At 52.7% G+C, this 24,194-nt stretch overlaps 5 protein-coding genes across 5 annotated transcripts; all 5 read right to left on the bottom strand.

Moving 5' to 3' along the window:
• Positions 1-419: 419 nt before the first annotated feature.
• NECHADRAFT_38789 (uncharacterized protein) lies at positions 420-2,899 on the bottom strand (the record flags this gene model as incomplete). The annotated part of the gene is made up of 2 exons (XM_003051664.1): positions 420-2,376; positions 2,433-2,899. 2 exons carry the CDS (start codon positions 2,897-2,899, stop codon positions 420-422), a joined length of 2,424 nt encoding a protein of 807 aa, XP_003051710.1.
• Positions 2,900-5,691: 2,792 nt separating this feature from the next.
• On the bottom strand, positions 5,692-7,965 carry NECHADRAFT_79049 (uncharacterized protein; the record flags this gene model as incomplete). Its single annotated transcript, XM_003051663.1, has 10 exons — positions 5,692-6,174; positions 6,209-6,236; positions 6,284-6,579; positions 6,629-6,734; positions 6,782-6,827; positions 6,861-7,019; positions 7,071-7,137; positions 7,188-7,232; positions 7,283-7,856; positions 7,907-7,965. 10 exons carry the CDS (start codon positions 7,963-7,965, stop codon positions 5,692-5,694), a joined length of 1,863 nt encoding a protein of 620 aa, XP_003051709.1.
• A 3,445-nt stretch (positions 7,966-11,410) lies between these two features.
• On the bottom strand, positions 11,411-17,996 carry NECHADRAFT_68374 (uncharacterized protein; the record flags this gene model as incomplete). The annotated part of the gene is made up of 13 exons (XM_003051662.1): positions 11,411-11,889; positions 11,943-13,166; positions 13,216-13,544; positions 13,616-13,689; positions 13,789-13,850; positions 14,065-14,210; positions 14,408-14,650; positions 14,856-15,488; positions 15,542-16,385; positions 16,432-16,688; positions 16,789-17,511; positions 17,567-17,796; positions 17,846-17,996. 13 exons carry the CDS (start codon positions 17,994-17,996, stop codon positions 11,670-11,672), a joined length of 5,136 nt encoding a protein of 1,711 aa, XP_003051708.1. The 3' UTR covers positions 11,411-11,669.
• A 2,066-nt stretch (positions 17,997-20,062) lies between these two features.
• Positions 20,063-21,435, bottom strand: NECHADRAFT_100070 (uncharacterized protein; the record flags this gene model as incomplete). The annotated part of the gene is made up of 3 exons (XM_003051661.1): positions 20,063-20,185; positions 20,461-20,938; positions 20,996-21,435. The coding sequence occupies 3 exons, from the start codon at positions 21,433-21,435 to the stop codon at positions 20,063-20,065; spliced, it is 1,041 nt and encodes a 346-aa protein (XP_003051707.1).
• A 975-nt stretch (positions 21,436-22,410) lies between these two features.
• NECHADRAFT_79045 (uncharacterized protein) lies at positions 22,411-22,882 on the bottom strand (the record flags this gene model as incomplete). The annotated part of the gene is made up of 3 exons (XM_003051660.1): positions 22,411-22,551; positions 22,609-22,754; positions 22,810-22,882. The coding sequence occupies 3 exons, from the start codon at positions 22,880-22,882 to the stop codon at positions 22,411-22,413; spliced, it is 360 nt and encodes a 119-aa protein (XP_003051706.1).
• Positions 22,883-24,194: the final 1,312 nt, after the last annotated feature.

Genomic DNA, 24,194 nt, shown 5'->3' with positions numbered 1-24,194 from the left:
CATATTATATAATTACATATCAAGATATTCTGGAGATGGACTAGGCGCACTCCGTCTTGTTGGGAAGGGAACTAAACTACTCATGAACCATGCCATCACAAGTAAATGTACAAAGATGTCAAGGTTATCATGTCACATAGGTAGTATTACAAAAACGTGCTATACAAGGCTGGGTGAATGAAAAGTAAAGTGTTAAAAAAAAACAGTAAGGGTATGGTATCACTAAGAATGCCTAGCCAAACGAATGCCCGATAGCAAAAGCCGTCTACCAGCAAAGCCCGGCAAACGGCATAGAAACAATGAATGAAAAATGCATACGCCTTGAGCGGTTTTCATCACGCCCGTCAGCATAGTTTAAATCGTCCTCCTGGCCTCTTCAAAGGCCGTGTCATGAAGTTCATGTTCATCTTTGTGAGCTCTTAAAAGGCATCCTCAAAGGGGCAGTCGACGCTGTCGTGGCCGTCGCGCTCACACAGAGCACACCACTTCTCGGGGTCCATGATACCGCTCTCCTTGCCGGCGACGGGGCCAGACTCCATGGGGTTGGGCAGGATCCTGACGGCGGGCGAAGGAGGACCGGGGTTCTTGGTCTTGAAGGGTGACAGAGGAGCCGGGGCATCGTCGCCAGTGGGAGTGTGAGGCTTCAGCTCGTCGCGGTGAGAGTCCTTGATCTTGACATCACCGTTGGTCTTGGCGCCGTCAGGGCCGAACATGTTGGTGCATGTCAGGATGTCGTGGCCGTTAGTCTCGCAAATCTCGCACCAGAGGGTGCTAGTCTCGGTGGCGTTGGAGTAGACATCGCTCTCGGGCATCGTGTCGAGGGTGCTAGCCCGCTTGTGAGTAGGCTCGACTGGGCGGTTCTCCATGGCCTGGGTCAGGACAACCGTGTCGCGAGAATCCCTCAGCGAGGATCTGTTGGCAGCCTTGGTGGCTCCGGCTGCCTGTCGGAACGACTCGAGCTCCTTCTCGAGCTCGTCCTCCCGGCTGCTCTTCTTGTCGAGGATCGACTGTAGCTCAGCTACTTGTCGCTCGAGGTTATCGCGCGCAATCTTGTTCTCGACGGCGTCTCCTGCAATCATCGAGCCGGGTCTTGGAACAGGTGTCCTGTCTTCTCCGGGGACCGAGTCTCGGCTGAGAGAGTGGATGATAGCCTTGAGACCCCTGATCTCGTCATCTTTCTGCTCAAGCTCCTTGGAGGATACCGTGTCGCCGTTCGCGCTGGCATTGTTGGGTGTCGTAGCCTTTTCACGCTCACGTCGAAGTTCCGTTCTTGTTCTTTCAACCTCTCCCCGGAGGAACTCGACTTCACCTCGAGCCTCTGCCTCTCCGCGACGAGCGTCCTCCAAACCTTCCTCGAGTTCTTGGACAAGTTCTTCCAGCTGCTTGAGTTGCGTGGCTACTGAGTCGACATCCAGGTTCCTTGACTCGAGTTCGCGAAGCTCGCCCATCAACTCCTCTATCCTCTTTTCGTACACGCGTTCCGTCTCGGTACTGGCCAACTCCAGGGTGTCGATGGTACTCCGGAAATCTGCTCGATGGGCGTCGAACTCTGCCGTGAGCATTGCGATCTTGTCGTTCTTCTCCCGCAGCAACTGGCGAAGCTGCGCCGTGTCCTTGTTATCCCAGCTATTCCGCTGAGGTGCCAGTGATACTTCTGCCTGCTCCATAAGCCCCTGCAGTTCGACCAAGCTACCCTCCATGTCAGCCAGAGTAGAAGACTGTTCCTTGAGCTGTCGATCCCGGTCCTCAAGCTGAGATCTTAGGCGCTCAATCTCCTCTTCATTCGCGTTATTGGCGCGAGATGCAGGACGAATCTTCATGCTGAATGATGAGACGGATCCCATGCTGCCATTGGTCCCCGTCCGCTTGACTCCCATGGGGGTAGGATCATCATCAAGCCCAGAGATGGAACCCAGGGCAGAAACGCTCCGGGGCCCGACACTAGGCTTGCGATCCGACTTGGATGTCCTCTTGCTCGGGTCTCCAGAGGTGCCGCGCACACTCTGAGCGAAGCGCGTGTTTGTCGGGCTACCATATCTTGATGGCGTCTTGGCCGGGGTGGTCATAGATGGTCGCGGTCCAGGCGTCATCTGCATTCGGCGGACAGGGGACTCGGGACGAGGTAGAGAGTTCCTTGGCGCTCGCTTCAGCTGGGGACTGGGAGCTCGTGCACCGGGACCGACTGAAGCGCTAAACTTGGGCAGGCCGGGGGTCGGAGGAGTGTAGTTGACAGAATTCTGGTTTCCAGCTCTCAGGCCACCGTAGTTGCTGGTGCTCGGAGTCATGGGGAAGGATGGAATCGACTCGCGGCGTACGGCTTTGGCCACAGGGAGGAAGATGCCAGCACCGGGGATGGTGGTGGTGAAGTATGAGATCCTGTCATGATCAGTCGCAAGTCCAGAAAGAAAACAAATGTCACTATGTCATCTTACCCATCGACATCGCCATCGTTCTTCCCTCGACTGGCAAAGTCTGGAAGCAGTTCGACGCCGGCAAAGACGCCCCTTTTACCCTGAACAGGACCAACAAAACGAACGGTACCCTGCAAGCCACCAGGAACATCGACCGTGTCGCCGAGAGAGACATTGGCAGCCTGGGAACGGCCTGGTGTTGTAGGAATCATATTCTGGGATGAGTCGCTCAGGACGGAATCGACGGCGTAACTCTCAGTGACATCGGGGATGCTGGCAAGAGAGCCTGCGTTGAGCTGTGCGAGCGAGGACTTGCGAGGCAGCGGCGGAGCGAGACGCGAATGAGAAGCGTATGCGGACTTGAGATTCGGGGTCGAGACGGCGCTATTTGGTCTCCTGAGGCCTCGCGACGATGACTTGGGTCTCAACTGTGGTGTGTGTGATCTAGGAGGAGCGGCGGATGTTGTTGTTGAAGTGGCAGAAGGCATCTTGGGCACAGGCGAGGCGAGGCAGGCCCGGCTGGGGGCCCTTATTTCGCTGGAGATTGATTGATTTGCGGAGGGCGTGTCTGGATTTGTTTACACCCCACGCCGGATGCGGAAAATAGGGGGGCAACCTTGTGTCGTGGGAGCAACCAAGGAGTGGCCTCGGCGGTGCCTGGCGCTGTGTGGGCGCTATGGCGTAGATTGGTGCGCTGGCGAAGGGCCCTGAGTGACGGGTCAGAGCACTGATGCTGGCTGTGATTAGCTCCCGTCCCGTCGATTTAGCAACTCGAGCACGGCCTTATTGGCACCCGACGAGACGAGTGACTCAAAGGCTGTTTGATGGTGATGGATGAGCGAATGAGGCTAGCGGATATCCGGGCCAGAAATGAAATTGACAGCTTGTTCCTGGCGACGTGAATGGTCGTGACGCAGTGGGTGGAGAGAAGAGGCAAGAATGGCGAGATGGTGGGGAAGCAGCGAGATGACGGGAGAGGGAGAAGAAGAAAGAAGGTGAAGAGAAGAGGGCAGAGGGGATCAAGTAGTATTGATCCAAGTGGGATAGATAATATGCACGAGAGAGAAAGAAGGGAGAAGTAGAGGTCGGCTGACGGACCAAGTGGAGAGGCGAAGCTATTGATTGTTGTTGTCGTTGCAGCTGTTGATGCGACGGCGGATGAATTGCAGTGGTGATGCAGATGCCGATCAGACGGGGAGAAATGACAAGAGCGAACGTGGCTAAAGCCAAAAAGCGGAAAGAGAGAATGGATGGAGTTTGTTCCTCAAAAAGAGAGAGAGAGAAAAGCCAAAAGAGACCAACCGCAAACAAGGGGCAGCCAGCGCCCTTTTCTCACTTTCTCCTTCTTGGTCGTTTGTCCCGGCAAAGGCGTCACCTTTTCCCTTCTTCCCGACGGCGTCGGGGATCCTCCTCCTGTTTTAGTACCTTGATCAGGTTGGTTTGGCTTCCACCGCCTCTGCACGGCCGGTCCCTTTCTTCTCCACGAGACGATGCAGGGGGTGTCTTGGATGAGCGGCTTCAGGGGACCGATAGAGGTTTGAAGAGAACCCGGGGAAGTAGAGCCAGGGTCTGCTAGAAACCTGAAATGACGATGCTGCGATGCCTGGGATAACGCTGCGAGGCGGGATCAGATGATGAGATGGACAAAGAAAAGAAGAGACCAGATGCAGCTTGAAAGAGAGACCAAGAGAGACGGGAAAGGATGAGAGTTGATTGATGGATGCAGTCTAGACAACGCCTTTGCTGTCAGCCTGAGTACCTACTTAGAGTCGTGGTTGCAGCAGAAATGTACAAGCCCAGCCAAACCAAACCATCTGACAAGACGAGCCCCTCCCTTTATTAACCATGGCCAGACCCTCTCCTGCACTGCTACTGCGTTGTCATGATGCGCATCTGCAAGCTCCATGTTGTTTACATGCAAACAATCCTCTCCGCTCTGTCGCCATGGCATCGTCTGTAACCGTCCCGCTTTGCCTGCATCTCGCTGCATCACCCGTCACCTCTGGCCTCTAGCTCACCGCCAATGGCAGACGCCAACCCACGATGCCATCTGCAATCGCCGCCGAAACCACCCGCCGTAAGCCTCCCATTCGTCCCTGTCAGCTAACCACCCCTGGACCGCGCCCCCCATCGTGTGGCTTTGGCTTTTACCATGATGACCGCGCGCGGGTTGTCATGGACAGTTCCGGCCGTTTCGTCATGGGCTTTGACAAGGTGTCAATCCAATTGACAAGAATAGCCGCCCCGGGTTCGGACCATCGGACGGTCTAACCAGCTCTTCAGACACGCCGTTGGTCGTAAGACACATGGCCCCATGCAGAATCTCTCTTTTCCACTTCTCGACCCTTCAATCGAAAACCAGCAATCATGATGGCTTACTGTCTTAACCGCCCTCATTTAGTCTCAGGACACGAACCCAACCGTTTCGGATCCAATGGCATGCTCAATTGGACTTTAGCCATGCCATTCGCCTAACTACAAAGGGCAAAGTCTCCCTGTTGAAGACCAAAGGTGGATGATTAGCGACGCATTGGCGATTTGTCCTGGGCTCCAGTAATGTTCCCAGGCCTAGCCAATGCAAGCTGATCGCTTGTTTGGTTAGATATTGACAATCTAGCTGAACCATGTTTTGTGAATAGATCCAGAGCTTGACACATTTAACTAGCATGTCCAGAGGGGTTAAAGAGGGCTGGTAGGCCAATTTATTACAATAGTCATTGTCCACCCTTTAGATCTTCCAGCCCTTTAAACTTATCCCTCTCGACCTTGAGTGGAGGAGTAACTCATGGCTCACATGGACGCCATACCCAATAGATCAAAAGGATAACGATAACTCTACTTGTTCGATGCTTTCGAATCGACGGTCTATGCCGTCCAGAACCTGACCACAGTCAACTCAATCATCGAGTTGGTGGCCCAAGGCAAGCAGTATGAGATCGGGTTGGAAGAGGTTACGTATGATTGAGCGACTTGGGCTGGTTTGCTTTTAGCTGTCTTGGACATGTTTCTCCGTCGCTTGTCTAGGTAGATGGACCCATAGGGAGCTACCTAGATAGAGATGCTCTTCCTAAAAGGCATTGATTACGTTTCGGTCAATAAAATACAGCCTCTCGTAGTAAATGAAATTGCCCGGCTACTTAGGTCGGGTTCCTTGCCAGATGCTATTCTCTTTCGGGCCAAGAGTTTCTGCTTCCGGTTGTATTTCTGTAAGCTACGGGGGCTATCTCTGTGTGGAATCAAAGTCAAGAACATGGGCTTCGCCAACTACGTCATGATTCCTTCAATCCTCCATCTCGAAGTCACCATCTTCTTCCTCACTCCCACTCTCCTCGTTGTAGTCGGGGTCGGGTCGACGGCCCATCTGCCGGTTCGACGCTCTTGGAGGCCTCGATGCACTCCCACCGGCAGAAGCAGCACCAGCAGAGGCACAGCCGCTCGACTCAAAACTCGCGCTCTGGGCGGCGATCTTGCGCTTGTTGTGATAGACAGAGAAGTCGAGGGACGTGCCATCACTGACCATGCACAGCTCATACCCAAAGTGTCGGAACTCCTCTCCGTTTGAGTTCTTCCAGAGAGGAAGCTTGTCCCAGTTGGGGATATGGGGAACTTTGATCTCGCATAGTGGTTTGACAGTTCCATCCTGGCGCTTGGGGGGCGTCTCTGCGTCGGAGAAGACAATGTCAACGGTGACTTCATCGTCTGGGCTGCTCAACTCCTGCCAGCACGTGAACTTGTGCGGCTTGTGAGCTGAGACGGTTTCGTTCTACAAAGCGCAAGTGTCAGTCGCAATTCAATACTTCGAGGTATGCTACCAGAGTGAGAGGGCTATACGAACAATGTCAACAAACCACATGGTCTGGTTAGCAGCCAACCAAGCTTGGTTCGCAGAGCAGTAGAACCGATCTTCTTGCTCATGCATTGTTGCATCAAAGGGCATCGCATTGACCAAGGTTCCGTAGCTGTAGCGAGAGATGCGTGACTCAATGGAGACGTTGATGTTATCGGTCATGTTGCTGCGGACAAGCCCATGGTAAACGGCACCGCGAACGACAGCGGTCCACGGATCGCTGTTACTGTCCTGCAGAATCTCGATCTTCTTCCCGAGTTTCTCTTGGAGACACTCGTACAAGAACTTGGACTTCCCAAAGCCACCCACAAGCATAAGATACTGAAGCAACAGTCAGAGAGTGAATAAAAGTAAGAGGTGCTCTAAGTACCTTGGGCTTGCGGCGAAACTTTTCTTTGACTTGCTTGATCTGTTCCTCGACGAGCTTCTCGATCCTGGTGATCTGTGGGCGGTACACCTTATCACGAACGGTGGAGCTTGATCATATCAGCTAAGAGCTATGTCAAAGGGGGTTAAAACTCACGCCTCGATAGTGATCCTCGGAGGGTGATATTTGCCGTTGACCACCCCTCCGTGAGGCAGAACGATGTCCTAGTTCGTACTGTCCTTATCGACGGAGGTCTTGATGCCGTGCTCCCATTCATCATGCATGAACTTCCGGAGCCCACTATCCCCCATCTTGGCCTGAATATCGGCCGGGATCTTCTCCTTGAGGAGAAGCGCGAAGCTCTCATCAAGGAACATGGCGCCGCAGAGGTCACCTAACAATAAACGTTAGTGTATCTCTAACACTCCAGTACTGGGGGGCTTACCATCGCCCCTGGCACTCTCTTGGACTGTCAAAGGGTCCATCTTGATGATCTTGTAAGTGATGATGTCCTAAGCGAGCTGCGTCAGATATGCCGTCTTAGAAAAGGGGCTGGACTCACGACAGTGCCACCGCCGGCATCACAGACAATCAGATGTTGACCCGGCTATCAACAGTAAGCTTTGATCTCGAATGGAATGGAAGGAGGAGTCATACCTTTAGGTCGATCGCATCGGAGCTACCCTCGAGGCACGCCAGGGCCGCCGCCTCAGGCTCAGAGATGAAGTCAACAATGGTCTCACCCGCAGGCCGAGGCTCTCGAATTCCAGCTCGCATTAGTGCTTCTTCCATGCGAGTTCGAGCATAATGCGGCCAGATGGCGGGCAAGGTCACGACGAAGTGGAGGCGGGCGATCTTGAACACACGCTGGCCCACAGCTCTCATGATGTTCTCGCGGCTGTGCTTCCACAACGCGCCCAGATAGTCTCCGATGACTTCTACTGGGGTCTTCTTGAGCTGCCTGATCAGGGCGCGGGCGGTCATGACGTGAGGGGAAGTGCGGATCTTGAAAGGCGGGTCGTTCTCATCGACAAGCAAGAGCTTGAACCATCGCAGCACGTCTTCTCCGATTGGCACCTCATAACCCCAGGAAAAGTCACCCTCAGTCATTAAGTCGTAGAAGACTGCCGACGGGACCTTTTCCTTGTCTTGGTTGAAGTGGCGCAGGTTCTTCCAGTTGGTGATGAGCTTGGGGGGGTTCTTGCGGCGCGAGTAGGCGACTCCCGAGTAGCTAAGGCAGATCAGCAAGCGCGAAGCGCAGGTGAAGGTGAATGTTCTTACGTTGTGCCGAAATCGATCCCGATGATCAGGATCGGGGCTTCATCACCTCCCGAGGCCATCTTGTCGTGTGGCAGTGCCGCCGTGTGTTGGCTTGGAGGAATGCTGTGACGAGAGGGAGTGATGTGGAGGGAGGAAAGACCAAGATTCAGAGCGACGAAAAAGAGGAGGTTCTCCCATTTGCGCACCCAAAAATCGAGAGGGGTCGTGGGAGAAAAAATGTGCTGGTGACGTTGGTGCTCGTCTACGGTGGGTGTTTGTTAGGGCAGAGAAGTGTTTGTATTGCATGCCCCCCGATTCTTTATTCATAATATTCACACTTCTGAGTCTTCTCAAGGAAGCCTTGAAAAAAGATAAGGGCCTAAGGGTTGTTTCAATACTGGTACAATATTTCGTCCATCGCCTCCTCACCGTCAGGAGGAGACCACAGAATAGGCTTGCTCATTTTCTGTAGAATTCAGTGTCTCATTACATCCGTTTTAGTATTTAATTGTAGTCCCACTATGGATATCATGACATGATAGTTGCCTACTGTGCAGTTTCAGAGGGGCTCTATCACTGCGTGACAGGTGGTGGGATAACTTGAGCCTCAGCGTTGTGATATGAAGTTAATGGGACCGGATTCGACCCAAGCGAGCTCTGGAAAGACCCCGCATCCAAGTACGAGAAAAAGAAAGCGCTCCTCCACCCAAAAACAAGCAGCTTGGCGCAGCGGAAGCGCGGTATGTTCCCTCAACTCCACAACACCACAACTCAGTACTGATTCATTCAATAGCCGGGCTCATAACCCGGAGGTCGCTGGATCGAGACCAGCAGCTGCTACCATTCTTTTTTTGCCATTTCTGAGCATCTCAGGGCTTTTCTTTTTATCATTTGAGGCGATTCCAAAGTGTTGATGATCCTGGGTCAAGTTCCGGTGCCGTTTTTCTCCTAACCGTAGGTGGGACATATTTTTAGCAGCTGGCCAATCAAAAGCTAGAGCTCAGCCAGCCAATTCGTGCCTGGTTCTCAGTTGAAAGTGCTGTTCGAGCCGTTGTGAAGGACGCTGCTGTGGACGCCCCTGAGAGAGCGCCCACAACACCACCCAGTAAATTCTCCGAAGAAGATTTTGAGAGCCCCTCCAAAGAGAAGCCTGAGAAATGATTTGAGTAGGACTTTGGACAAGACTCAAAAACCGGTAGTGCGAGTTCAAAGATTTTAAGGAACTCATTATATAGATCCCATGCAAGTATGCGTGGGCGAAGAGCTTAAATCATACGCACATTCAATACATCACAATCAATTATATCTAACAAGCAGCCAAAGAGACTCGGCATAGACGCAGAAGGATAACTGCACAGGACTCGACATCAACCCCTTGAAATTGACAGTTGTGGATGTCACGTGGCACTGGCGGCTCTGGCTCGTGGATGGCCCCACAAATCTCCAACGGCTCGCCCTAAGCCCTGCCCGATCGCTAATTTTGACTTGTCACGTGCACCTCCAGGTGCTGTTTTGGGCATTTGGGTAGACATCACACTGGACAGACATCATGGTCATTAGATTGTAATATGGACTTTCTCAATTGGAGTAAGGATTGAACTGGCACAGGTACTATCAATAGTTAACAGTGCCAGCCACAGGTGTGGTCGCCCCATCGTGGCTGAAAACAAAAGAGCGGCATACACACAGAAGTGTTTGTGCTCCAAACAAACCGTAGTCAGAAAAGAAAAGGAAAAGGATTCGAATGCTACTAGGCACAGCGTTGATTCCAATCTTACGTCGGAAAGGAGGACCCAAGGCAGTCACCGAAGGTTTGAAGTAGGACGGGGGCCCAGGCGAAGTTGGCTGCGGTCGCGTTACCGCCCTATTGACACTCACAGAGCAATATGGCTTGCACCTGACAACGCCCGAGCCCAGGAAGCTAATCTGAGCAGGAAGAGGACTCCTTCAATTATGAATATGAGGTCCTATCTTACAGTTGAAGTTGCGAAAGGAAGAGTGCCGTTACAGAGCCTCTAGCCGGAGGGTTGGTCAAAAATGGCAGTTTCTTTTTTTACCAACGGCATAAGAAACAATCTACGACCTTTCCTGATAGTCTTTTGGGCAAGGGAGCCGTCGCAGAGGTCGCAATCCGGCCCCAAATACGCAAAAAGGTATCCAGGTCATAGTGGATGGGAAAACAACGAAAAGACATGATAAAAACACCAAAAAAGACATCACGAACGGCAAAAAAGAACCGTAGCAGTTTCAGGTTTCGATCCTGAGACCTCCGGGTTATGAGCCCGGCTATTGAATGAATCAGTGAGTGTGATGGTGAGTTGTGGAGTTGAGGGAACATACCGCGCTTCCGCTGCGCCAAACTGCTTTCTTCGGTGATAACCGCCACTGGAAAGGAAGCCCATAGGGCACAGGCCCCAGGCCCGTGCGTTAGTCTCTGGCTGCAGACCTTTGTGGGCAGCTTAGAGCACCTCATCGTATCTGTAGAGCAGTACTCACTTTACAGTAACGACACAGAAAAGCAAGACATGGAAATAAATTTTAAGAATAATACCAATAGATGGCCAAAGCTCTCTTCTATGTAAAAACACCGCTTAATCTCCTTGGAGTCATCTGTTGGTTGAGAAATCACTAGATCAAAATAGGAGGGTCAAGCTCTGACGGCCAGGTGCCATTTCTTTTTTTCCCCCGATGCGGTGGGAGGTGGCATCCTTCCGTACTCTACATGGTCCGGAACAGCCAGAGTTCTATTTTATCTACCCCTCTGAATGCTTGCTTCAAGCTCTATGAAGTCTTCGATTGTATCATGCTCTGCGCCCAGAATCACCATTGTCTCGAGAGCGCGGGAGATCGGGCAGTGCGGGGTGCCCCACCCGATAACCTGGGTGGGTCCAGATTGACTCAGCCACAACCACGATACGCGCCTTGCAAGGCATGTGCTGTAACGTCTTCCTACCTAAGACTCATCAATGCCTTCCGTTGGCTCGGTGGTTTATAAATAAATCTTTGATATGGCAGGAAGCAGTTGTTCTATTTTTATCAACTTAGGTACCTATCGTTGAAGAATGTCGGCTACGCATGATATCAGTAAAAGCATAGGGTAACTTGTGGGAGACTGGCAATTACGGATTTCCAAGTTCAGGCACAAAGTCGAACTTCATATGAAAGAGAGGGAAACCCAAAATATTGTGTGCAGTTTGTCTTCAAGTAGCTGTTTCTGGCATTCCAGCTGGTATTGTATTTAAAATTACCATGCATGGAGACCGTTGTGGCAGTTACACCGTTGCTGGTGTTAGCATATTCTGAATTCAGACATGATAACGGCTGTACCTTGGGACCAGATCTTACCCATGTCTGTTTACGCAGTGCCACCTTGCACCGATGCCCTTACTCCTCCTCACCCTTCATAGCGAGAGACAGGATTGTCAACAAGAACAACATCGTCACAGTCTCCAAGGAGACTCTGTCTCAGACCGTCGAGCATATCCAACTCCCTCTTCACCAACACCAGTTGATAGAAACCAAACGTAGGACAAAAAAACTGTTCTTTTTCAATTCTTTTAACCTGGGCTACAAAAAACCGACAAATACACGCCCCCACCTCTTCAAGGGTCTCCGTCGTGACCCCCGGGGACCAACCTCTCGCTTTCTCTTCCCTTCTTGATGCCATTCCCCTAACGGATATATATTGCACATCTTGCCACAAAGGAGACGCTGCCTTGCGTAGAATCATGTCAAGTTTCCCAACAATCTAAATAACTCCTCGACGTCCCAGACCGCACCCCACTTAGTATACACGCTTGAAGGGCGGCACGGGCTTGCACTCGGCCTCGTCCAGGGTGGTGGAGATGACCTTGCGGTACTTGAGCTCGACCTCGCCGTGGGGCTCCCTCTGGAAGGAGAGGGTGTGCTTCATCCAGTTCTTGTCGTCTCGGTCGGGGTAATCCTCGCGGGCGTGAGCACCGCGAGACTCCTTTCGGTTGGCGGCAGAGGTGGCGGTTTGCATGCTATGACACTGTGTTAGCAAATCACTACTGAAAGGTATATCATGGTAACTTACGCGCAAGTCAGGAGGTTTCGGAGCTCGAGAGTCTCGACGAGATCAGAGTTCCAGATCATGCTGCGGTCCTTCATGCCAACATCGGCGTACAGGGCATCAATCTCCTTCATCTTGCGGACACCCTCGTCCAAGCTCTCCTGGGTTCGGAACACGCTGACCTCAGTCTGCATGGCCTTCTGCATAGCAAGACGGATCTCAGCGGTGCTCTTGGAGCCGTCGGCGGTTCGGACCTTGTCGAGGACCTCGATGTGATCGGCACCAGCATCAGCAGCAGTGGGCTTCAGGGCATCGCCGGGGTTGAACTTGTCACGGATGGTGTGGGAAACGGCACGGCCAAAGACGACAAGATCCAGCAGGGAGTTGGCACCCAGACGGTTAGCACCGTGGACAGACACGCAAGCAGCCTCACCGCAAGCGTACAGGCCAGGGACAACCTTGTCCTCGCCCTGCTCATCGACGGTGAGGACCTCACCGGTGTATCGGGTAGGGATACCACCCATGTTGTAGTGGACGGTGGGAAGAACGGGAATGGGCTGCTTGCGGACATCGACACCAGCGAAAATACCGGCAGTCTCAGAGATACCGGGCAGACGCTCAGCAAGAATCTCGGCGGGCAGATGGCTCAGCTGGAGGAAGATGTGGTCCTTCTCAGCACCGACACCACGGCCGTCGCGGATCTCCATGGTCATGGATCGGGAGACGACGTCACGAGAAGCAAGATCGCGGGCAGTAGGAGCATATCGCTCCATGAATCGCTCACCCTCGGAGTTGAGGAGGAAACCACCCTCACCACGAGCACCCTCGGTGATCAGGCAGCCAGCACCATAGATACCAGTGGGGTGGAACTGGACGAACTCGAGATCCTGGTTGGGGAGACCGGCACGGGCGACCATGGCCATACCGTCACCAGTGCAAGTGTGGGCGGAAGTGCAGCTGAAGTAGGCTCGGCCGTAACCACCAGTGGCGAGGACAGTGTGGTTGGCAAGGAATCGGTGCAGGGTGCCGTCCTCCTGGTTGTAGGCGAGGACACCGCGGCACTCACCGTCCTGCATGATCAGGTCGAGGGCGAAGTACTCGATGAAGTAGTTGGTCTTGTGGCGGAGGGACTGGCCGTAGAGGGTGTGAAGGAGGGCGTGGCCGGTTCGGTCAGCGGCAGCACAGCATCGGTAGGCCTGGCCACCCTTGCCGAACTCCTTGGACTGACCACCGAAAGCTCGCTGGTAGCTGTGAGGCGTTAGCAGCCGAATACAGACAGTTTTCAAGGCATTCTCACATCTTGCCTTCCTCGGTTCGCGAGAAAGGGCAGCCGTAGTTCTCAAGCTCGATAATGGAAGCGGGAGCCTCGCGGGTCATGTAGTGAATAGCGTCCTGGTCACCCAGCCAATCTGAACCCTTGACGGTATCGTACATGTGCCATCGCCAGTCGTCCTCGTGCATGTTACCGAGGGCGGCGTTGATACCACCTTGAGCAGCAACAGTGTGACTTCGGGTCGGGAACAGCTTGGAGATACAGGCAGTGTTGAAACCGGCCTCAGCAAGACCGAAGGCGGCTCGCAGACCGGCACCACCGGCACCAACGACGAGGGCATCGTACTCGTGGTCCTGGGGTAAAGTGTCAATTGGCGTGATTCTAACGATTCCTGGCCGCGCGGGCAGGCGGGAGGGGGACATACGATGACGGCGTACTTGGTGCTCACGAAAGGAGAGGCCTCCTTAGCACGGAGAGGACCATTGGCGATGACTCGGGCTGTAGAAGATCGAGGTCAGCATGTGGCGGCAATCAGGGAGATTCGGTCAAGATGTCATACCAACTGGTCGGGTAGTAGAGAAAGCTCTGGAAGGGAACCTAGCGGCCCGCGAGAACTATTCTCAATGGTCAGTAAAGCACAATGAGGCCCCGGAGAGCTCCTCGCGACAAGTAACGGACAAACCGCTACCATGATGAAGCCATCACGACAGGCGCAGGACGAACCGGGGTGGTTCGTGGGCAGCTACTCACAGCAGGGCCAGCGGCCAATCTCCTCATTGCCATAGAAGAAGCCATGATCAATCCAAGTCGGTATCACCAAGCTGCATCCGCGAGAGAATCGAATGGGGTTATCGAAGGGCTCGGGTGGCGGACGAGCGAGCAAAGGCAGGTTTGAACTTTTGGGAGGGATGATGTTTAGCCAATCGACATTTCCCTTGACGTTTTTTGGGCGCACGCCGCGAGGCTCTACCGGGACGGATTCTCTCGGCTCCTCGGTTGATCCGGCCAATCAGCGTTGGCTTATTATCAGCACACAGGCCACTCGCCCACAGGTCACAGGTCAGTCAGCCACTGTAGTCGCTGCAGTTACAGCGACAAATTCCCCGGACGTCTTGACGCTGCTGCAAGTGAAAGTCGAATCCTGGACCGAGGTGCAGTTCAAGCTGCCAATTGGCTGTCAGTCATTGTTATTTCTATAAATCGGGCTCTCCTCTACCATTCTTTGCCTCCAACCTCGCTTCCTCGCCCCAGGGTTCGGGAGAATTCGCTGTTGAGAATCCATGACGACGAGAACTTCCAGCTCATCACGTGCCGAGCCGGAAGCATTTTCCCTTCGGCTCCTCCCCCCCGCCGTTCCCGGCGCTCCTGTGGCTCGGCATGTGCTGTCGGATCCACTATCACGACCGGCCCGGATACAAAGCCGAGAAGCTAGGAGAACCCGCCGGTCTTCAAAGTCCGGCTCTCACAGATCATCCTCACGTCCGATCAGTCTCATTGATAGAGTCCAATTGTATGATGCTTATAATCTTGTTCAGTATACTCTATCCCTCCGTCTTAAACAAACTTCTTGGTGTAATAATCAACGCAACTCCTTACCCTGGTCGACACTCGATCAACCGTGAAAACAAGCAAAATGGATATCTTGAAAGCTAATCCGCCAAAACGTCCCGCAACATGACCAGGAAATTCTCCGTCAGCTTGTGAACCTCGCCGACGGGAGGTTTTACTGGTTCTCCTGCACTTCGCCGTAAGCGATCCTGTCGCTTGGCTCTGCGTCGTCTCTCAGCTTCGATGGGATCCATCTCATCCTCTTGCTCCGCTTCTAGCTCCGAATCAGACCCATCGTCGTATGCCATGTCTTCAAGGTCATCGCTATCAAGCCCAAAGTCTGATGAGTTAAAGGCCATTCCAGTGGGCATCATGTCACTTCCCGCATGTCCCTCTGCCGCCATCTTCTGCCGCGTCTTGTCGTTGTGCCACTTCTTTCGTGCTTCTTGCCATGCGATGAGTGCATTGATCTCCTCAATTGCCTTGGTCTTGTCCAGCAGTCCCGTGCTAACGCCGCCCTCGAACAATGCGTTGACGTTGAGAGTTCCGTTCTTTGGACCCTTTCGAAGGAACTCAAGGATGCCCTCGATCCAGCCCATGAGCTGGGTAAAGAGGCCGTTGTCGTGTGTATGAACTTCATGAACAAACTTGTAAAAATTATGCTCATGTCTCTGACAGAGGTCGATGAATGCTTGAACAGTTTGGTTGGGGTCGGCAGAAGCGTCTTGCTCTCTGCACTTGTCGACAACCTGGAAACAAGTTAGCTGTGGTTTTCCGACTCACGTCTCATTATGCATCTTACCTGAATCATGTCATCGATAAACACAGCAAAGTCTGTGACACTGTTGTAGACATTTGCCGACTTGTAAACTCGTACAAGAGGTTCGTAAAAGATCGTAAAGAGATCCCGGAAAAGCTGCAGTGTCACAGGCTCTTCGATCAACTGAAGCATCATTTCCTTGTCCCGCTGACGAGTGCAGAGCTTGAGGTACTGCTTCAGGTATGAAAACAGCTCGGCACCCTGCCGCAACTCTTCATCAATATTTTCGACAGCATTGTTGAATGCGACGTAGGCATTGTAGAGCCTCTGGATTTGCTCTCCTGTCAGCCCTGGCTCGATGAGGTCTGATCTCAAGATTGCAACAATCAGGTCCACGTCATCCGCCTCGGCCTCCTCACGGATAGCCAGCTTGATGTGCTCTTCCGAGTGTGTGTACTTGTACATCTTGTCTGAGAAGACTGGGTCACTGATCTTAGTACTCAGGATATCGATTGATTTCTGGAAGCTCCTGATACCGTCGTTGAGAGTCAGAGAGAAGATTCTCTGCATCAACGACCGCGTGCCAAAGGGCTGAGCCAGGAAGATATCGAGAACGCCCGACATGACGGCAGCTGGGTTGGCGATTCGAATCACATTCTTCATGAGTGAGTACGGAATAAGAGAGTGAATCCGCTTCGCCTGTGCAAAGAGCTCAGGGGAGTTGTCCTCGGCAAGGAAAAGGTGATAGATGACGGCGGCAATCTCAATACGAAGCCACTCGGCAAACTTTCGATACTGGATGCTGAGGTCCGGGATCGTTTCCTTTTCCTTGATCTCCTTGAAGAGCATTGTGAGTCCATTGCGTTCGACAATGTCTCGGCGGAACCTGAGCGGGTTAGTCGGTGGATCATCCTGTAGTCGGAAATACTCACTGTTCCATGTACTCATCAAGCTCAGCAGCTCGTTTCCGGGCAATCTCGTAGAATTGCTTCTGTTCTTCCATACGCTTTTCGTCGAGCGCCTTTCTCCGGATAATGTCCTCTACATCTTCATCTGCCGGGGTGATAGGTTCACCAGTCAAGAATTCCTGTATGGCGTTTGTATTGGCGACCTGGGGGTTGTGTAGGAGAGATCGAATGAAGGACCGAAGTGAGATACGCTGATTCTCACGCCAGAGAACGACAGTGGTCTATGCCAAATTAGTTGATGATATCAAGTGATCCCAGGATGAAGCCTACCTCTTTATCAGGGCTTGGAACAACACCTGGACTTAGTCTTCCTCCTTCGACAGATGCTCGCGGTGAAGGAATCTTGGGTGAATTCAGTCCCCTTGAGCGGCTTGATCGGAAAGAAGCCGCTGAGCCAGCCCTGCGATGACCTTGACGTGTGTCAGTATGAGAATCACAGAGATTAATGATCGCCTTACCGGGTGAAAGCATTGATGAAGAGCCATCGGGAGTAGGGGCAAGGCCAGTTACCCGGGTTGATACTGAAGAGATGGAGGAAGCATCTGAGTCGTTTCCATTGCTGAATACAGATGTCAAGGCGGTCGTTGTGTCGGACTTGTTCTTCTTAGGCATATCCGGTAGTACTCGACCAGGGAGCTCATTGCGCAGTCGCCTATGAAGCTTTGCAAAGTCGCTGTACCTCCGGCCAACGTAGTATTCCAACTCTCCCTTCTTTTTGACCCTCAAGATGAACTCGGCGTGTTTATGCTTTCGAATCGTATGCTTGACCTGAGTGACGCGCACACCGGCAACGTTGACATCCCAGCCGTTGATATAGTTGCCCTCGGGCAGGGTATGCATCACCCCAGTCTCGATGGCATTGCTATCCACGATCTCAATCTCTGAAAATCGAATGCGCTCTTCGAAACCAGATGATGTTCCGATTCCGGAGACCATCATCAACTCAACAAGTTTTCTAGCCTTGGTGGCGAGCTTTCGGCGTTTCGTCTCCTCCAGGCGATCCTCAGAGGATGAGATTGACTTGCCTGCAAAGGACTCAAGGAACTGTGTAATGGTTGTCAGCACTAAATCCCAATGCTGCCGCATACTGGTTACTCACCACCTGGAGCTTGTCCTGCCAGAATTCCTTCTCGCGCGCCTTGTCTAGGAAGGGAAAGTCTCGAACATGATGAACAAAGATGTATCGCAGAATAGGCAGCTCGGATTCTTGGGGTGAGACCTCTCCATGATCGGAGCGGAAGGGCGCACCGAAGCGCTGGAGGGCCGTCGTGGAGTTGAGCTCGTTAATCTCCCATTTTACCTGCTCAGAGATGAGCTCTCGCTTTAGGTCTATCATGTATCAGCGCCTGTCCCGTATGTTGAACGCGTCGCGACTCACAGTGCTCCTGCTTTCCGGTGAGCGACTGGCCTGGCGGCGGCGTAGCATCTCGTTTCGTCGTTCGGACGGGCAGTTCGACGGTGGAATTTGGTGTCGCCTCGGGGGTAGCGCCATCGACGACCGCGGGCTTGTCTCCGGCCTCAGCAGCCATGGCTCGTAACAAGGAAGGTATTCGACCGAAGCTTTGGGGACTCGATCCGTGAGGTTGAGAAGGGGAGATGACGCCGTCGGGGAGGAGTCGGTGGAGGAGGGGAAGATGCCAATGACTTGGTCAAGCTGGATTCTGGGCGGGTTTCAGAAGAGAGATATTGCCAAGATGGGCCCTGGTAGGTCAAGTTGATTATCCGTCGGTACGCGGAAAGCCCAGGACGATACTTGGGTTTGGCGGGGCTGGCTGCTGTCAGCTCCAGGCTCGTCGTGGTCAAGTTTGGTACCCGTTGGTTGACTCGAGCAGAAGGAGGAGCTCTGTGCTTCTGGGCAGCAACTACGTCAGTATTTCCTACTGCTGATGCACTGCAACCTGTTCAAAGCCGCGTCACCCCTATTGGTCACGTATGTCGCTCAATATCAAGAGAAAGGGGAATATGAGTCTCTTTCAAGTATTGACGCCTTGTTTCTTCTTATATATTCTTGCACTTGGCGTCTTTTACAAGGTCACCAGCTCGTGCTGGGCACTTGCGCGTGCAAAGCGCCAAAGTGAGGGGCATGACGTGTGCCGCCAAGTCCCAAGCCACTCGCCCAGACTCTCACAGCCCTGTTTTATCGGAATCTTTTTGCCGTACCACAAGCATGGCAAAGTCCGTGTTTCCTCCAGATTTTCTCCGGTTGAGCTTCTGCTATGTTTTCTACGAGCTGGGTCTTCATTCTGAGAGGCATAAATGACGGCATGTTTGGCAAGCAACGACTTGTCATATCTGCCCGTTGCTGACTCGGATTTAACAGGCCGAAGATCAAAATATCTGCTAGATTGTGAGGTGACTTTAGCCATGTTAGCCACGATGGCATCCACTCTTGGAGTTGTGCATCGTGGCTGTTCCTGACAAGGGTCGCGCTAATAGAGATTACTGGATGGCCTCTGCCCCATTCGCAACCGACGCGCCGCTCATCATGCGGTGCCTAGGAGAAGGACCTTTGAGAGTTACTCTGACTGTTTGTTTCTCAACAATACGGTTTTACGAGCAGGCCAATCGTGGCTTCAAAATGGCGCCCAAACTCTGCTCATCTCGGCCTAACCCACATCAAGGCTGACTGTGAATAGGGAGAACAAAGTAGATGAGGTCTAGTTCACATTTTACATATTGAAAAGAAAGACCCTGTCACTTCAATTGGAATTCAACGGTTTGTCTTGAACCCTCAGGCACAATATCCGTGGAATTGCACTAGACGTCTTAGATCCCACAACAGCCAGGGTTCACCAGTTTGGTTACACCCGTCAAGATTGCTGAGACATGAGACATGAACCAACTTCCCAGCTAGCAAGCACTTGCTTCTCACGACGGGGGTATCTACATGACGGAACAAGTGGCGATTCCCAATCCCCTGGGTTGGGTCAACGGTGACCATCCGCTTATCCACATCCAACGTTCGGGATAAACGGCACGACACCGGTCTGGCGCAGCATGACCGGTAGTTTCCCGTGCTTGTGGATCTCTATTTATGGGATGATTCCCCATTGTTGTGTGTTTGTTGTGCTGGACTCACTCATTGACCCTTACATTCCGTTAACAAGCTAGATGCCGGTAGAGAAAATGAGACGAACAAGTAAACATCAGACATTAATAACAGGTGATGCAGTCCGCTTCAAACAGACATGCCAAACTCCCCAGGTAATAATTAATCAATTTCCACAAGTCTCCCTCCGCTTCGGCTCTCTGCCGAAAACAAATAGATGCAGCGTAGGGTAACCCTGCATCCCCCAACCCAGCAATGCCTCTATCCGACAAAACAAGCCACATGCTTGATTCCTGTCAGAGTAGCCGCTCGGCCTTGTTTCCAAAGTGGCTTGTCCCACTGTTACGTACTCCCAAGGCCATGCGCGCGAGGATTTTACCAAAATGGGTTTGGATGCTTGGCAGCGGCTACGGCAAAGGTTCCAGTCCCAGTCCCAAGACAAGACAACGCGGAGAAGACCGCCCGGGATACCGGCTCGGCGGCGGGGAAAGGGACTTGGTCAGACGGCAGCTCCGAGATGTGGCGGCACTGAACAGCTCAGCTGGCCTAGTTGATGGATTGTACGGTAAATATGGCTTCTGATCCGGCTGCATGGTTGTAAACAACGGCCTTGGCTGATACCAATGCCGTGACATCTTTGAGCCAAGAGATACGCGCCAAGTCCTCAATCTGTATGCTACGTAGTATTGCGCGCTAATATGGGTATCATGAATCGTACAGCAGTAAAGCAAGCTTGTCAAGAGCGCCTCGAAATATGCCAAGAACAAATGGCATCACAGTTCGTCGAATGCATGCAGTATTTCGCCTCCGTCCTCATGCCTCCTCCGCAGATATGCTTCATCTCCCTCATGCGTGGTGGGCGGTAGTACTGTATGACCTGCCTCCTTCCGGGACTCGACGATGGATTCAGCAATATGGGGTGTTTCAGAGCTATCACTGCTCACAATGTCCCCGTTTGGCGATAAGTACTGGGCGCCAAAGAATAGAACAAGCATTGTCAGCATGATGACAGACATGCAGATCATGATGGCCCTCAGTCTCAGTCGCGTTTTGTCTTGGGACTCCTTATCGAGACGCTCCCAGCGCTCAACTCGTTCACGAACAATATCAACCCGTTCACTCAAGGCCCGGATCCTGGAACGACCATCTTGGATTCGAGCCTGGAGGGATTCGATATTGTTCTGATGCTCTTCAAATTGCCCCATCGCTGCAATTTGTGCCGTGATGTCATTTTCAATCTCGCGCGCGTCCTTCTCAAAGTTGTTATGAATACTCTGGGATTCCTCTGCCAGCTCCTTAAGGACCGATACGGTGGATTGGAGTGTAGTCATCTTTTCGAGAACGGCGTAGTAGGTCTCGTCGAGTCGTCGGGCTGTCGATGTCGAGAACGTGCCGAGTTCGACGAGTGATTGCTTCAGGCCCCTAAGTAATCTGTATTAGCATCGTGCTGTGATAGACTATGACACTGGAGAAACTCACTCGACCTGCGAGGATGACTTTGTTTGATCCTCCTTGAGCTTCTCCTCCTTATTCAATTTGGGTTCCACGGGAACAGCCGCGTTCCCATTCCTATTCTCTTCCTCCCTGGCCAGCATGACGCTTGGCCGTCGACTCTGGTCGGGGCTTATCATAGGCGTGACACCCTCCGACCGAGGCATGATCTCAACCGATGCCCGACCTTGATAATACGGGCTCACCGACACGGGATGGGATATGGATATGTAGTGCGAAGGCGGGGTGCGGTCGTCATGATAGCGGTCTCGGTCGCGCTCGCGTTCCTTCTCCTTGCGCCGGCTCAGCTTGACGGGCGAAGTGAGCTCGGTGATGGATCGTTTGAGCTGGTGACGGCTGCCTGAGCGGATGCTCGAGACTGAGTTTGTCGAGTCCCGGGGACCCGTGAAGGCACCGGCGGTGGCCATGGCGTGAGCGGTTTCCCGGTTTCGCACTCCCTGTCTGCGTCTGTCCCTTCTTGTCGAAAACTCTATCCGCGTGGACCCTGCGACGCAAGGGGTGGGATGCCCAAAGAGGGCAGCAGAGATTCCCGCTGACTGGCTCAAGCTCCGATGGTCAGCAGCTTTCCAGGTTTGTTGCGGGATGCATCAGGCCAGCGCCGAGTGGACTGGGTACAGTAGAGTAACTTAAGGACGTGACGTGCCCTGTCTGTGGCTGAGTGGGCCCATGCTCCCATCCGCAGGCAGTGAGTTTCACATGTCACCGGAGGGCAGACGACAGGCCTTTTTATTGACCAAGATAGCCCAGGGACACCGGCTAATTCACAGAGGCTAAATCAAGGGTTATAGTATCATATCTATGATACTTCTTGAAGATAAACTAATTTGCCGATGCTTGGCTGGGTAATGAGCTTAACAAGATCGGTATCGCTTTGTTGCCCCAGCCTGATATCTGTTTCCTCCACAGTCCCACTCTCAAGTATGGTATTAAAGATATAGGAGAATATTACGAGACAAACATTATTTGATGGCTGAGGAGAGTTCCAGGAACTGGCAACCTCCTGCCATCTGTCATTCTTCATTACGCAACTCCTATGCATGTACGCAGGGGACAGCCCAAGCCCTGCCGACGATTGTGAGCTGTTCCCAAGCCAGGTTGACGTTTAACACCTCACACCCAGACGTGCTTCAATCGCATTGAAACATCGATTATATGCCGTTTAAGTGGAACTATCAGCGACATACACAGCCTCAGTCCCGAGTCCCCGATATTGCGTAACACCCAAGGCTGATCTTCCACTCAACAATGAACACGTCTTCAACCATCCGTATATTGCGCCGCATCCGATTCTCTAAAACCGCTCCAAGTGAGGTATGTCGCATCGTGAATCATAACGTTTGTCAAAGAGATTTTGCCCGTCCATGCCACCGTGAGCCGCCCGATTACGAGTTGATCAGCTTGTTTCTCTTCTCCTTGCGCTTCAGCCGCTCGACTCGTTTTCGGTGCATCTTCTCGGCCATCTTCTCGTATCGCTCCTTCTCCTCCTTCTTTTCTCGCTTGGCCTTGATAGCTTGGATCCTTTCCTAATGTCCGGCATTAGATGATTGTCACAGCTTCGCAAAGAGGCGCTTCTTGCTTACCTGTCGCAACTGCTCCTTCTCATCCTTCATCTCCTTTTCCTTCGCCTTTATCTGCGCCAACAGAGCGCGCTCTTGCGACCGTTTCTCATAAGACTTGAGGCCGGCTGTGGGTCGGAAGGCCTTCTTTGGAGCATGCCATTGCTTGCCTGCGATCGGAATGTCAGCTTGGTGATGACGAGACAGGCTGGGAAATACCCATACCATTCTTGCGCATTCCCTGAGGCTTCTCAGTCTGAGGCGCCGGCTCTGGCACTGGGCTGGCTGTATCGGACATTTTGGCGGTTGACAAAAGTATTACAGAGATGTCGTTCTAGAGATCTACAACCGTCGCCAACTTCGCCAAATTTTCTGCCGGTCAAAAAAAGTTGTGGCGGGGCCCAGCTGAAGGCGGTGAGAAAGCATGTGGCTGGGACTCCGCTTCCCCACATCAGGTGTGGCTTGAAATCCAGGGTCCTCGAACTCCCCACACTTTGAGTTAAGGGGTGGATAAGGGGCGATCTTTATTGAGTCGCGTCACGCCTATGTTTCACGATCTGGAGGCCATCGTCCCCTTCCAGGCAGAGCTAATTCCCGAGGACAGAGAGCCCAAAAAAATCTCATCATCTTCAGCCCCATTCAATAGTTTGTGGTGCCCGTATCGCCCTACGGCACGGAGTACGGTGCGGCAACTCGGTCCGCATTTCTGTAGCTGACCTCTCTTCCAATAACATACGCTCCCGTCCCTGCCACTGGGTAATGGTTGCCAGCTCAGGGAGAGGTGACATCCTTGGAGAACTACACGCTATTGGCCCCGACTCTCACAGCTTCAGCTGCGAACTGTAAGCCTCACGGGGCCTCCAAGACTTCTGGGCTTGCAGACATCTACATTTGGTGGGATAGGACCCGAGGACTGAAACGCTGACTAGGACATTATTTGGTACAGAAATAGCACAACCGTACATTCACAGTGCATGTGTTGTTTTTCAATGGAAAAGGGGTATACGAGTGATGTCCGAATCATGCTCTCATGAAGTGAGCCACATGAGGCCAAGCCAGGAGTTTAAAAGGAGCCCCCATCCCTGCCTGAGAACTTGCGCATCCTAATAGTCTGGTTGCAGATGGAAGGATGGCACTGCATACGTCAGATCAATGGGCAGCCAATTGACCAGACAACTCGTTCGGCACGACATCGTATCGAGCGAGGAGGGCCCCTGAAAGGTTCGTCCTCTGGACAGGGGATGGACAACAAGCTTGGCCGGATCACGGTCAAGTGAACTGCCCACAATAATGACGATAAGGCCAACTCGCCGATGACCACGGAGGACGGGATTTCTGGGCGCAAAGTCTAAAGGACCGAGGCCTCCTTCACGGGAATGCAGGAAGATGGATCTTGCAGCGGAATGGAGGGAAATCGTAATTAGCTGGGCAAATTGGCTTATTACCTATACTAAGAATAGGGAAATCGCGTCCAAGAGCAGTCGTCAGCCGTACGAGTACTCACCTGCCACAACTTGGCGAGATTACCAAGGCATGTTTGTGCATGCAAGGAGGGAGAACCCATTGCTGAAATGTCGAGGCGCTGGTGGGAGGTTATTCGCGGACCAGCT

The sequence above is a fragment of the Fusarium vanettenii genome (assembly GCF_000151355.1).
Source record: "Fusarium vanettenii 77-13-4 chromosome 4 genomic scaffold NECHAsca_3_chr4_2_0, whole genome shotgun sequence".
Taxonomy (NCBI): Eukaryota; Fungi; Ascomycota; class Sordariomycetes; order Hypocreales; family Nectriaceae; genus Fusarium; species Fusarium vanettenii.
This window is presented reverse-complemented; position numbering and strand designations above follow the sequence as displayed.